Source organism: Hemibagrus wyckioides, linkage group LG01 (assembly GCF_019097595.1).
Source record: "Hemibagrus wyckioides isolate EC202008001 linkage group LG01, SWU_Hwy_1.0, whole genome shotgun sequence".
NCBI lineage: Eukaryota > Metazoa > Chordata > Actinopteri > Siluriformes > Bagridae > Hemibagrus > Hemibagrus wyckioides.
The window spans coordinates 21,692,703-21,706,488 of NC_080710.1; the positions used below are offsets into that span (position 1 = coordinate 21,692,703).

The 13,786-nt window shown below is 36.7% G+C and overlaps 1 protein-coding gene across 1 annotated transcript in view; it reads right to left on the bottom strand.

The window, feature by feature from the left end:
* lars2 (leucyl-tRNA synthetase 2, mitochondrial) overlaps nucleotides 1-8,741 on the bottom strand; it is a 52,538-nt gene extending 43,797 nt beyond the window's left edge. The window contains exons 1-3 of the mRNA XM_058388139.1: nucleotides 8,586-8,741; nucleotides 6,546-6,783; nucleotides 881-1,012 (exon numbers count right to left, since the gene is read on the bottom strand). Coding sequence (XP_058244122.1) covers nucleotides 881-1,012; nucleotides 6,546-6,779 — 366 coding nt within the window. The 5' untranslated portion in view covers nucleotides 6,780-6,783; nucleotides 8,586-8,741. The remainder of the gene's footprint in view (nucleotides 1-880; nucleotides 1,013-6,545; nucleotides 6,784-8,585) is intronic.
* Nucleotides 8,742-13,786: the final 5,045 nt, after the last annotated feature.

Consider the following 13,786-nt stretch of genomic DNA (forward strand, 5'->3'; position numbering starts at 1 on the left):
CACTGTGTGTAATGTAGGAAATGGTTAACCAACATGTCAATGAAATTAGTTTGTTCATTCAAAATGTAATCCTAAAATTAATCTTTTGCAATTAATTATAAATGTCATTCAGGGAAGATTTGTCCATTAACAAGTCAAAGTTGTCACATAAGTGTCATCTATACATCTATCTGGAAGCAAGGTAGACTAGTACATGCTTAGCATTACAGCGTGGTTACTGTATTCCTGTTTTTCAAATGGAGTCATGGGACATTACAGCCTGGGTCTCAAAACAACTGTGTTTGTGCTCGATCATAACCACATGATCAAGCCCTTCGGCCATTCTCTCGCTCCCCCGCCAGCCTTCCGTAATAAGGATATCTGACTGAGCAATGCCAGGCTCCAATTCAATCAGTGGCTTTGGGGCTGCTGCTGCTGTTGCTACTGCAACCGTGCTGACACTAAGCCCAGGTCCATTAAGTCATCACCTATACAAAGTGCTGCATTTATACAACCCAGCAGCTGCTGCATGTCCCTGACATGAGCATGGAGTGGACAGCGCTGGATAATGAGATTATTTAACGGCCACACAGACGAAGTGATTCAGACTGAATGACAGAAAACGGGATGTAGGAAAAGAGTTTAGAACAAATATTTAGAAAGAACGTTTCTAGATGTATTTAATACAGCTAATCTGATAGTATTGGAACGGCAAAGCCAATCCTTTTGATTTTGCTGTTCACAGAAGACATTAGATTTGAGATCAAAATGAATGAGCATATAAGCTTTTGGTTCCTGATATTTACAGCTAGATGTGTTAAAGAACTTAGAGCATGCCACGTGGCATAGCACCGCATTATAACAGTTAAGGATTTGGAGAAATTCTCTGTATAACAGCTACCTGATGACCTTTCATGCGCTGGAAGTGAGCGATGGTGTCACTGATGGTGTAGACCCTCACATGGCCCATGTGCAGACGTCCAGATGGGTAAGGAAACATGGAGAGGACGTAAAACTTCTTCTTCTGGGTGCACTGAATAACAAATAACAAGAAATATTAAAGCCTAACTGTTTCATTAGTCAGGCAGGCAAACTGAAAAGCTCTATATATTGCAGGTCGCAGCCATATGATGCTTTGGCAAACATGTTATATTAAAACTCCAATACTAAAGCATAAAGAAGGAAACTGACAAACAAATAGAGATTTAACAAGCTTTTTTTCACCATCAGACATAATACCTGCCACCGGGTCCTGACTGTTACCTTCACTTCATTTTAAATCTGTTATATGATAATTTGTTATTTAAAAAATGAACGTGTTTTATATAATAGAAATCTGCAAAATGATGTTATGCTCATAGCTGTGGTCCTACACACACACACACACACACACACTTTAAGAACTTTTAATGATTCATAAAGGCTTGAAGAAGGCTGCTGGTTCAGGAAGCATTAATCAGCTCAGGTCATGAGATGTCTGAATTATTCACAGGCTGCTAAAATGACAGTAAAACTGCTCCAGCACAACCCTCCTAAAAGATTTGGACTCAATTCCCAGCAAAATACCACATGTGAAAGGGGAAAATACACTTCAATTTCGGATTAAACGTGGGTTGAAAGTGTGACTAAACCATATGGCAGTGGTTCATTCAGAACTGGAGAGATAATGGCTCAGTATTTTGTAGTATAGTATCACACCGTTTAGATTAATCTCTCTCTTTCACATGCTGTGAGAAAAGCACACTGGACTATCCGAAATAAATGAAATGGCACATGAAACTTCAGGTAGACCAGAGAACCATTTATATATGTCAGAGGCCTTTAATGATCTGGACATGGCTTAAAGGGACAAAGTATTTTTAGTAAAAAGGAGTGTGCATGAACATTAATTACAGACCGACACTACGGAAAATCTATTCATCTTTTACAGACACTGACTCAACTGAAGTATTAAAAAATGGTGCTGAATTAAATGAATACAGGGAAATGGACATCAGGGCAGAATATTACGGTATTGTATACTTCCTTGTCCATTGCTCGGATCCTTTTCAGCTGTTTTCTTTTTAATGTATGGCTTATGTTATGAAAGCAGATCAGACAAACCTACGTACACATCTAACAAGGCCATCTACACCCACATCTATCACACCAAAACAATTTCATAGAACATATATGCTTTCACTTTAACCAACATATGTCTGTGAGATGAGTAGTGTGTAAAAGCAAGCCCTCATCCGTCCAAAATCCATTAAAATCATAATCTACAACAGTGTTCTGATTATGCAGCCTGTAATTGCAGAGCAAAGTGTGTTTACGGTAATGATACTCATTATACCAGCATGGAGAACCAGAATAAACACAAATATGCTGTTTGTCTCATGTGATATTTTTAAATGAAATGTGTTATATTTACCAGTAGACATTCTCTACCACAGAACTTGTCATCAAGTCTCATATAACATAAAATACAGAAGCACACTCTAGACTGTTCTGTGTATGCCCTTTCCCTTTCAGAAGTGTAGATCAGTGTAGATCAGACAGAACATCGCTTATGTTACACAGACCTGTTGCTTGCTTGGCATGCTATGTCTGACTAACAGTTTCAGTAAAAGGTCCCGAATAAATTTCTGTCATTTATCATATATTTTCTAATAGAAGAAGAAGAATAAATGAGGGGAAAGAAGCCATTATTATCTTCACACACACATTACAGCACAGTGGAATTCTTTTCTTCGCATATATCTCAGCTGAGGAAGTTCGGGTCAAAGCGCAGGGGAAGCTATGGTACAGAGGAAGATATAATACATTATATACTTCCAAAAATATCTGAATAAATGGTGTATACTATATGTTTTTAAATAAGCATTAACCTTAACAGGAAGTCATGCCTTTTCTGTGATGGGATCTCAAACTGTTGTATTTCTTAAGTGTAGACAGATTATAGATATAGGGGATGTGTTAGCTTAGTGGTGAAGGTGTTGGATTACTGATCAGAAGATTGAGTTTGAATCCCATGTACACCAAGCTGCCACTGCTGGGCCCCTGAGCTTTATCCCAATGTAGTGAGAATATATAGGAACTCGTCCTATCTGTGTGATGAAGAAAGGATTTTTGCACAGGAAATGCAATGGATTAACTAATCATTACGGTGGGTGGAAAATTAGATTTAAAAACCCCATAAAAATAGGAAAAATTAAATAAACAAAGCCATAAAAAATCTGATAATAAAGTAGTCCTGTCATTATCAACTATTTGTTGTTTGATTTAATTGTGAGTTTCCGTCTATTAATAAACGAGTAGTTGATATACTGTATACCGTCTTTAAAACTACTGGTACAGACAACCTTGTTTTTCTAGATAAATGCCACATATCTGTGTAAGATACATGCAAATATACTTTTTTAAATTCTACATTTTATACTTTTTAAAGAAAAATAAATCCCTGAAAATTACTGTAATATTTAATGTATACACATTTTTTTTTAATGCATGGCTTTCCTGAACAAAAATAGAGTAGCATTAGAGTTTCTTACTGTAACTGAGACAAGGAAGAGAAATTAAAAATAATAAATTGGAATTATTAATTCAATTTAGTTAAAATCTTGCATTACACTGAAGGCATAAATGTTACTAAATAAATAAACTAAATAATAAAATGTTATAATTGATTGAAGTCTGAATGATATGCAGCACAGTGGTGGAGTTGGTAGTGTTGCCTCACAGCTCCAGGTTCCCCGGGTCAATACTGAGCTCGGGTCACTGTCTATGTGGAGTTTCTCTCGCTCACCCCGTGTTTGCGCAGCATGAATGTGTGTAAATAGTGCCTCAGTCCCATCAGACTACACATCTACCACGACCCTGACCAGGATAAAGCAGTTACTGAGGATGAATGAATTTCAAATACACATTTTACAGCCCAATAATACACATACACTAGCAAGGTCATTTCCCAGTGGGGTCTGGGGACTGCCAGGGTTCAGTGAAGCATAGCCAAGTCTGACTAATTCATTTTTGCAAGTCATTCATATACCATTTCATTTCATTTTTGAAAAACACAACCTATCATTATCTCATTTTTTCTATTATTTAAAGTTATTATCCTTTTGACTGGCAGAAACAAATTCAAGCCAATAAATAACGTTAAATTGGATGCAGTGTGTCAGCTCTAAGGCTCAAATATATGGACAATATTAATGTATTGTAACACTTAAATAATGTATATGAAATACAGCGGGTTTGGAAGACTGTCTTAGCACTTCAGTTTTTACACATTTGTTGTTTTATAGATTAAATTAAAACATAAATTAAATAAATTACAATAATTACTTTTTTTGCCGTCAATTTACAAAAATAACCCATAATTAAACTAAAAACCACTAAAAACATTTTTTGAAAATGCATTTAAAATAAATTTAATAAAAATCAATCAATCAATCAACCACACACACTCTAAGGTATTTTATTCAGTTCTGTAAAAGCAGACTCTCCCATTCTTCTTGGCTGATTCTCTCAAGTTCAATCAGACTGAATGAGGCCTGAACTTGTGAGCTGACATCTTCCGATCTCTCCACAGATATTTAATGGGGTTTAAGTCTAAACCACTCATGGACATACAGAGACTTGTCCCGAAGTCACTCCAGCCTTGGGCAAGCTTAATTTAACGACTCTCTATTTAGCTGCATTCAATTCTAACATGTCTTCCTGTCCTTGTCACTGATGCTTCCACCACCATACTTCATCATAGGGACATATTAGCCAGCTGATAAGCCGAACCTGGGTTTGCCAGACATACTGCTTTGAGCTCAAATCAATTTTCAACTTAATCTTTTTCTCATCAGACCTGAGAATCTTTCTTCTTTATTCTTTTAAGTGCCTGTCATTTACATTTTACTCAGAAATAGCTTCTGTCTAGCCACTCGATCATAAAAGCCCTGATTGCTGGAGTATTTCTGAGATGGTTCTGGCAGATACTCAGGATTTCTGAAGCCCTGTCAGTGTAATCAATACATTCCCAATGATCATCTCCCTGATATGATAAAATAAAAAATTATATCCCTGATACAATAAAAAATAAATTTTATTATAAAATAATAAAAATTTAATTTTAAATTAAAGTCTAGGGCTGTCAAAATTAACGCGTTAATAATGCGTTAATGCAAATTCATTTTAACGGCACTAATTTTATTAACACGCGATTAACACAGCGCGCATTTTCTTTTTGACCCTTGGCCTTGCCTTTAGTTTGGGAAATGGGAGATGCAGCAGCAAAACGAAACTGAGAAAGAAAAACGTCTTCTTTATATATAAAACCATGTTTGATTGTTCTGTCGACAACACAACAGTCTGCATTTATTGTGGATGTGAATTAAGTTATCACCGCAGCACGTCGAGTTTAAAATATCACTTGATGGCGAAGCATACAGCTGATGCAGAGAGCTCTCCTGTTCAGCGGAGATGTGATGTGAACCTGTTTTTTCTATGTTCTTTTCTTCATGTGTTTAATAGTCATGAACAAGTTATTTGACAAACATGAACAAACAATGTTCTTTATGCTCTATATTTAAGGTGGTTTCAGTAATAAATGTACACTCTGCATGTTTAGAAGAAGTGATCTGAAAATGTTAACAGGCTTGTGTAAGTAAATAGCTCAGTGCAAAGAAAGAAGTCATTCTTTCTTTTTTTCATATGTTTAATAGACATGAACAAGAAAAATATCTATGACCTTTGAAACATGTCTAGTCTTCATGCTCTATGTTGAGTATGGTTTCACTAATAATAAACAACATACATTTCAATATTTGTCCATTCCCATGTTGATTAGAGTATTAAAAACTAAAAAAGTATTAATTTAAGGTACATTTAGAATGGATAAAAATGTGCAATTAAGTTGCGATTAATCATGAGTTAACTCATGACAATCATGCGATTAATATTTTAATCGATTGACAGCCCTAATAAAACCATGTTTTAAATTCATCATTAAGTATTATTTTGTATAGATTAACCGATACACTGAATCAATTTTAATGAAACCTTTAAGATAATAAAATGAACCAAACTAAAGAGCCAAACTGAATATTTTCTGAATCCACTGTAAACATGTGCTGAGGGGGTCTGTAGTATTTATTGTACAGTTAAAGACTTTTATGGCTACATAAATGTTTGAGAGCCCATGTTTTAGTGTACCCATTTTACAGCCCAGAAGGCAAGCAGTAGATTCCAGTATGAACCAGACAAACTCCCCACTTATCTGTGAAGACTTACAACCCGCTCTGATGGGTTGATGATTTTTGAAAATACTTGAGTAAGGAGAAAGCAATCAGACCCTGAGAGTTTAATATGTTTACACTTTTCCAACACATGAAGTGAAAATTCACACTACAGTACTGTAACACTGAGCGTGTGTACACAGTGTAGTGCATGCACAAATCCGCAAGCAAGCAGGACAGATGGTGGATGCAATCCATTCAATAATGAAGCTATTTTCACATGATTAGTTATAGGATTCACTCCGAATTCTACTCCATTAGAACCATGACTATTACTAATGTGATTCAGTCACCCACCTGCTCCTTCATGTCTTTGTGCCATTGCTCCTGGATGCGTGGATGCCACCATGTCTCCACCCTCCGTCTGGTGTCTGCCCTGTAATCTCTCTCCCACACTCCACTTTCGCTGAACAAGCTCCGAATCCCGGTCCTGATGGCAGGTGTGGCATGGAGGAACCAAGGACGGAGGCATCCTGCCTGCTTCAGCAGTCCCACAGAATACAGTCCAAACTGACAGGTTTTAAGCATCATGCACCTGGAAAAAAGTAAATAAAAGTCATTAGGACTACTGAAGGACATTAAGGATGGCTTAGAAATGATAATTCAGTTTACACACAATTTATTAGTTCATTATTAAACTACATGTCATCTAATTGTAATTATAAACGGACTAAAATGTGGTGTTATTTAACAAAGAATACATCATTAGCAGAGTGAAGTTTTCTGTATGACGACGTTTTAATATTTGGGAAGGAGTCTCTAGTGTCAGCACTTTGCAACGGTCTGTAAGAATTCAGTCTTAGCAAATCCTTTAGAACAGAGGACCTGCTCTGACAAGCTGCAGGGATACTACTAAAAACCACAAATAGGCACATGACATGTCATTCTCTAATTAATAAAAATGCAGTTATTTTTGCTGCAGTTCAAATTGTATTTGTCACATATAGAAATACAAAGTCTGTCAACTCTGTCATCCAAACACTAAATATGATTTACAAAAATTAACATGATGCTCAGACTCTACAAATCAACAAAAGCAACCGGAAGCACACCGAGACAGAACTACTGCACTGTAAATCCTCCACCATCACAAAAATGTCAACACACTAAACCAACAGGCACCAAAGCCAGCCTCATCACTGTGTGTCACTATGGCAACATGGGATACTGTAAGGGGATTATTAAGCAATCACCTTGGAAACTAGAAATTAAATAATAAAGCAGATACAATAGCTTTTCAAAGGTGCTAATGAAAGGCAATTGACTAATTTTCTTTTCAATCAGCATTGCGTGTAGTTTTAGGACTTTGTTCCTGTTTGTGCAAAAGATGTTTGAAGAGGGTCAAAAAGCCTGAGATGTGGTAGGTTTCTTTCACAACAACTCCCAGATCCTCATAAGGTGGTTCAATTTACAGACGCAAACATTCTCTGATGCCCTTAAGTATGCTACTGACTAGGATTCTTTCTGACAGCACTGCATTAGTGAGGATAAAGGTGTTTTGCAGCAATGATTCTCAACCAAACGCCCACAAGCTTTGAGTCCCAGCTCTGCATCACAGCTGAGTGGTCCAGCTGCTTTTTGTAACATGAAAAGAGGGAGGGAGGAAAAGAGTGAAATAAGGAAAAAATAAAGAATGTGTGTCACTAAATGTGTATAAAATAGAGCGAGAGAGAGAAACACTGTGTGTGTATGTGAGTGAGAGAGAGTGTGTGTGTGTGAGAGAGAAAGAGAGAGAGAGTTAGTTGCTATGGTTACAGATCTTTAAAAAGATAATAAATTGAACTGATAATGTGCCACAACAGCTTAGCAGCATCGGGACATGATTCTATTCTTCAATAACATAGAAAAGGACTACAACTGATAATAAAGGACCTTCAATAAGCATGAAACCATCACTGGATATAACCTCAAGGTTAGTCAACAATTTAACGTGGAATGCCTTTGTGACTTCTTTTTCTCATTGAAGGCATAACAAATACAGTGATGGCAGGGACAACACAACACAACACTAAATAAATAAATAAATAAATAAATGTATATTTGAAAGTGATATTTTAAGATACAACATCAACCCAAGATCTTTAAAAACATATAGCTTACGTCAGTGATTTCCTATCCTGATACTACACTACAAATACAGCACATATTGGCGTTTCCCTGCTTCTTAACACATCCATAAATTTTTCATAGGTGTGTCGTTAATTTGAGGAAGAAAAAACAACAACAACGTGCACGAAGACGCCAGGGTCAGGTGTAGAAAACACTGCAGATAGCTAGAGAAGTACAAAAAATGAAGTCCTACATAAACGAGACAAGCTAACAGAACACAGTACTCACAATAACGGCAATCCCGAAAAATATCTCGAGGCATTTAGACACTTTTAATATACGTCCAGTCCATATCATGCTCGGTTCATCTTTCTCAGTGGCTGACCAGACGGCTCTCACACCGATAACTGGGCGCCGCCATGTTGTTCAAAAACAACTTTATTCGTTTCGTTACAAAGACAACCACAGTGTGGCGCGTTCCTTCTCATCCTCTGTAGAACCCTGCTTTACGTGTTTCACATGCTTATGTTTATTTAAAAGGAGTTTTTAAGACCTCTAGCTAAGGACAGTCTTTTAACGGTAACCCACAAATTTATTCTGGCTTTTATTATTATTATTATTATTATTAGTAGTAGTAGTAGTAGTAGTAGTACTAGTAGTAGTAGTATTTATTAATCTATTTATTATTTTTAATTTTACCCCATGACCAGAATATAAGCATATATGCTCATACTCTGTCTTAATAAGGCCCGAAATATCTTCCTCTGCTGATGATATCAACATTTATTATATATTTAATATGATTAATAAAGATTGCTTGTAAGAAACAGACAGGACCATATGAAACAGTATTTGAGCTTACAGAATGAAATGGTTCCATCTGACCTGAATTTGTCATTGTTCAAAAATATACTTTTTAAACACCTCAGAATTTTGATCATATAAAATTTGAAGTATTTCTAAAGCAGAGAACTTGTTAATCTGTAAATGTAAATTTCAGTACATACACAGTGAAGCAATCGAGTGTGAGGTGGAGATTTACTTTGGATGGTACCAAGAGAATTCTGTGAACAACCTTGGCTTCATCTTGATAGTGAAAACTGTAAATTGAGGCAAAAGACAAGGCACACTGTTGACAGACATGCATAAATCTTAGTACTTGATATTTTACCATGTACTATCATGATTACATATAAAAAACAAAATGTTTACTCTTTTGGAGTGCTGATAAATAGTATTACATGGTTTCTCAGGATAATGAGAGAGATTTCTTACTGGGGGTATTGTTGGAAGACGGAAAGAACCCAGTCGGCAAAATCTCTCTTCAGGAGGAAGAGCCTGAAATCCCTTGCGTTTTGGATCCATCTGTGTGATTGGTTCATAGTGGCAAGGTTGCAGAGGTAGAGAAAATTGGATGCACTGCACAAGGTTAGAGGCTGTGTGGTTAAAAGCCTTTGGACTGGCAAACCTGTATGGTGTTTCCTATTTTTGAAAAGGGAGACAAAATGGTTTCTTTCAATTATAGCAAATACACACTTCTCAGCCTCTCAGGAAAGTCTATATCAGGATTCTGGAAAGGAGAATTTGTTATAGTTGAACCTATAGGAGAAACCCTCAGGAGGAACATTCAGGACTTGTGCTCATAGAATAGTCGACCAGATATTTACTGTTGCACAGTTTTTTCAGGGGTCACAGAAGTATACTAATATATGTTTTGCATGTATTACATGGATCTAATGTGTTTTTTTACCAGCTATTTTCTCTTGCACAGCTTTGTTAGGGGTCACATAAGTATACTAGTGTGTTTTGCATGTGTTACATGGCTCTAAATAAGGGCTTTGATTGTGTGCCTTGACATTTGCACTTCTATCTTTATCTTTGGTCCCAAACTATAGTTAATGACCAAAGGAATAAAACTATAAGTTCAAGTACCAAAAAATGAGGCTCATTCACAGGTTTTTTGGGTTTATTCCTTGCAATAGGATAAGGACCTCAACAACTTCATTATAAAGCAGCTGCTCTTCCAAATTGAGAAAAAAACAGTTGAGATGGATTGGGCAACTTACAAGCATGGCCCCTGGTTGCATGCTCCCATTGAGATGTATCAGGCATCTCCCATTGAACAGAGACCTGCAGCTAGACCCAGGACCTGCTGGAGAGATTGTATGTGTCACAGTTGGCTTAGGAATGACTGTGAATCCCTCAGGAGGAGCCGGAATCTGTTGATGGTATTGATTAGTTCCCCAGCAGAGAGAAAATGAATCTAAGCTGAAATGAATCTAATGAATCTAATGAATCAAAAATAATATTGATAGAATTTCTGAATACTATTTTTTCCTCAGCTGTCATTATCAGCTATCTTCTGCCATCTCCCAAAACGTTATTATTACCTCCTACATTACCCAGTGTGCATAAATGTTGTGTTTAAAATGTTAATATTTATTTTTTACATGTCATTAAGGCAGCCTAATTTCCATAATATTGTGGGGGGTTTTTTCTGTTTGTAACTAAGGAAAATATTTGTATGGCCAAAAGGTGCCCAAATCATGCGCTGCAGAAAGGCTGAGCCTTAAGATAATGTGCTTGCAACCCTGTTGGTTGTTCACTGCATTAAGTGTGGTATCTCTGTTTGACTGTTTTTATATGAATCAAAGCACAGTCTGGCATTTTCATTTACATAACTACAAGCACAAACAGAATCTGAGCTTACTGTCTGACGTTAGCTTACTGAACCTGAGGCACTGCTCAAACATCATATTTCAGAGTTGAAAAAAGGCACACACACACACACACACACCTATTCTGACATTGTTATTTCAATACTCAAACAAGCAATATTTTTACTATTCTTGGAGAGAATGACCCTTGAAAATGGCAGTCATTTTTGTTAAAAGACCAACAGTGTTGAAAGATAAAGGGGAAGCACAGACTCTAAGTGAAAGGAAGAAAAAAGAGCAATATTTCTGAGAGTGCAGTAAAGAATAAGCATGGATGAAGCTTTTATTTCCTCACCTGGGTCTCATTTGTTTCAGCTCCACAAACAGAGTTAGATGAACGCTCTGAGATTATATTAATTATGAATGAATGTGTCATATGAGAATTAATGAATTAATATGGTCATATGACAAATGCTAGTGCGAGTTTCCAAGTGAGATCTTTTTTGAAAATGGAATTGAAATGGAATGGAAGTGAAATTGCAGGGTTTTTGGATGTAAAATAAAGAAACCAAGGTCAATAAATGTTAGCTATTTTTCCAACTTCAGTGTAAAATAGCAACCAGCAAAATTAAAGTGGAAAAAAATATTTTATGGGAAAAAAAATCCTACAGTCTCCCAGTTTCACAAATATGCACACCCCTTAACAATGTACATATTTATATTTTATATTGTGACTGCGCAGAAATATTTTCTTGACACATCCCCACAAGCCCCACTGTTGGACCCCTCAGCAAGGCCCTTAACCCTCCCTGGGCACTGTATCATAGCTGCCCCTGTGCTCTGACCCCATCTTCTTCAGCAAGGATATGCAAAGAAAAGAATTCCACTGTGCTGTAGTGTATGTGTGATGATAAAAAAGGTTTCATGCCCTCAGTTCTAATACAGGCTAACAGTATAACTAATGTCAAAAAATTGTAAATGTACACTGACCAGGCATAACCTTATGACTAATATTGTGTTGGTCCCCCTTTTGCTGCCAAAACAGCCCTGACCCATAATGCACTGTATATTTTGACACCTTTCTATCAGAACCAGCATTAATGTCTTTAGCTCATCTGTTGGATCGGATCACACACTCTCCACGTGCATCAATGAGCCTTGGCTGCCCATGACCCAGTTCCTGGTTCACCATTGTTCCTTTCTTGGACCACTTTTGATAGATACTGACCACTGCAGACTGGGAACACCCGGATGTTGATGTTCTGATCCATTCGTCTAGCCATCACAATCTGGCCCTTGTCAAACTCACTCAAATCCTTACACTTGCCCATTTTTCCTGCTTCTAACACATCAACTTTGAGGACAAAATGTTCACTTGCTGCCTAATATATCCCACCCACTAACAGGTGCCATGATGAGGAGATAAACAGTGTTATTCACTTCACCTCTCACTGCTCATAATGTTATGCCTGATCTCTGTATATGAATACATTTGCATTTTACATTAAACATTTAACACATAAAATATTCCAAAAGAAATCATTTAGTTTATGGAAAAGTGGCCAATGCTTAATATATTCTGTAATATTTTGTCCAGGGAAATCTGTTAATTACATAAACTGTTCAACTGAAAATATGTTTTCATATTGTCCACTATATTATTGTTCAGTTATTTAATTAAATAAAAAAAAAATCACTTAAGAGGTTTTCTTTAGAGTAGCAGACTACCCAAGATAAATTCCTTGAACATAAAATTCTGTTTTAAAATGCTGGTAAAAAAAAAAAATAAAAAATTGCAGTGACAAATTAAGCGTATGTGATTTATATCATATCTTATATTTATATTATATAATATCATTATTTTTTGGTTCATAGTGTTTGGGCACACTCACCAACTGGACCCCTAATTATAAAATGACCCAGAACTCCAGAGTTTCCTATAGGCAAATAGTACTGTAGGTACAGGCTGTGTTATATGTGCAAAACAGCCTGTAAATAATGGCATATATAACATCGATCATTACTGAATTCCAGGCAACAGCTGAGTCTAAATGTATCGTGCTTATTATAGTGAGGCATGTATGACTGACAGCTAACAAAATACTTTTGAAGTATTTTGAACATGAAGTTAGTCAATTTCATTTCATGTTCAGTTCAGTGTGACATCTGCTAGCCATGAAAATCCGACACTGGACAATTTAGCCTGTTACCTTAGCAACCCTTTTATCTGTACAACACCAGACTGTTTTCAGTTGAAGGGTTTAGATTCGTGAAGCTGAAGAGAAGCAAACACATAAGAGCAAAAGCTGGGGACATTCAGCCTGCAATGAGGGAGGCCACCATTCTCACACAAATCTAAATCTAGATAAAAGTTTGTTTTTTTTTTATTAGGGCTAAGCCAGTATTTTGTGTGATCCTGTATGGCCTCTAGCTACGAGTACTGAAGACACCAGGAAGATCATGGGCCATGATCAGCCTTTTTTGTTTTTGTTTTTGTGCTTTTCCTTGCAGTTATGACTGTGTGCCTGCTACCCTGTTGCTTGCTGAGTGGATTCAGTCGGAAATCTTGTGTTCATGCGAATTACAGCTGAGCGCTGCTATCTTCATCTAACTGCAACACATGGTACAGTTAAACAGGCAAAATGAACAGAGGTAAAAAAGAAGGGAATGATGTAGGCACAGCATTCACGTCAGCCTACTGAACCTGAGGCGCAGCTCACACATTATACATCAGAGTAAAAAGCACACAGATACCCACAGCTCAATATGAAATGGCACTAAGGAGAGCTAGAGGAAGGAATTAGATCGTTGACATAATTAGAACAAATAGTC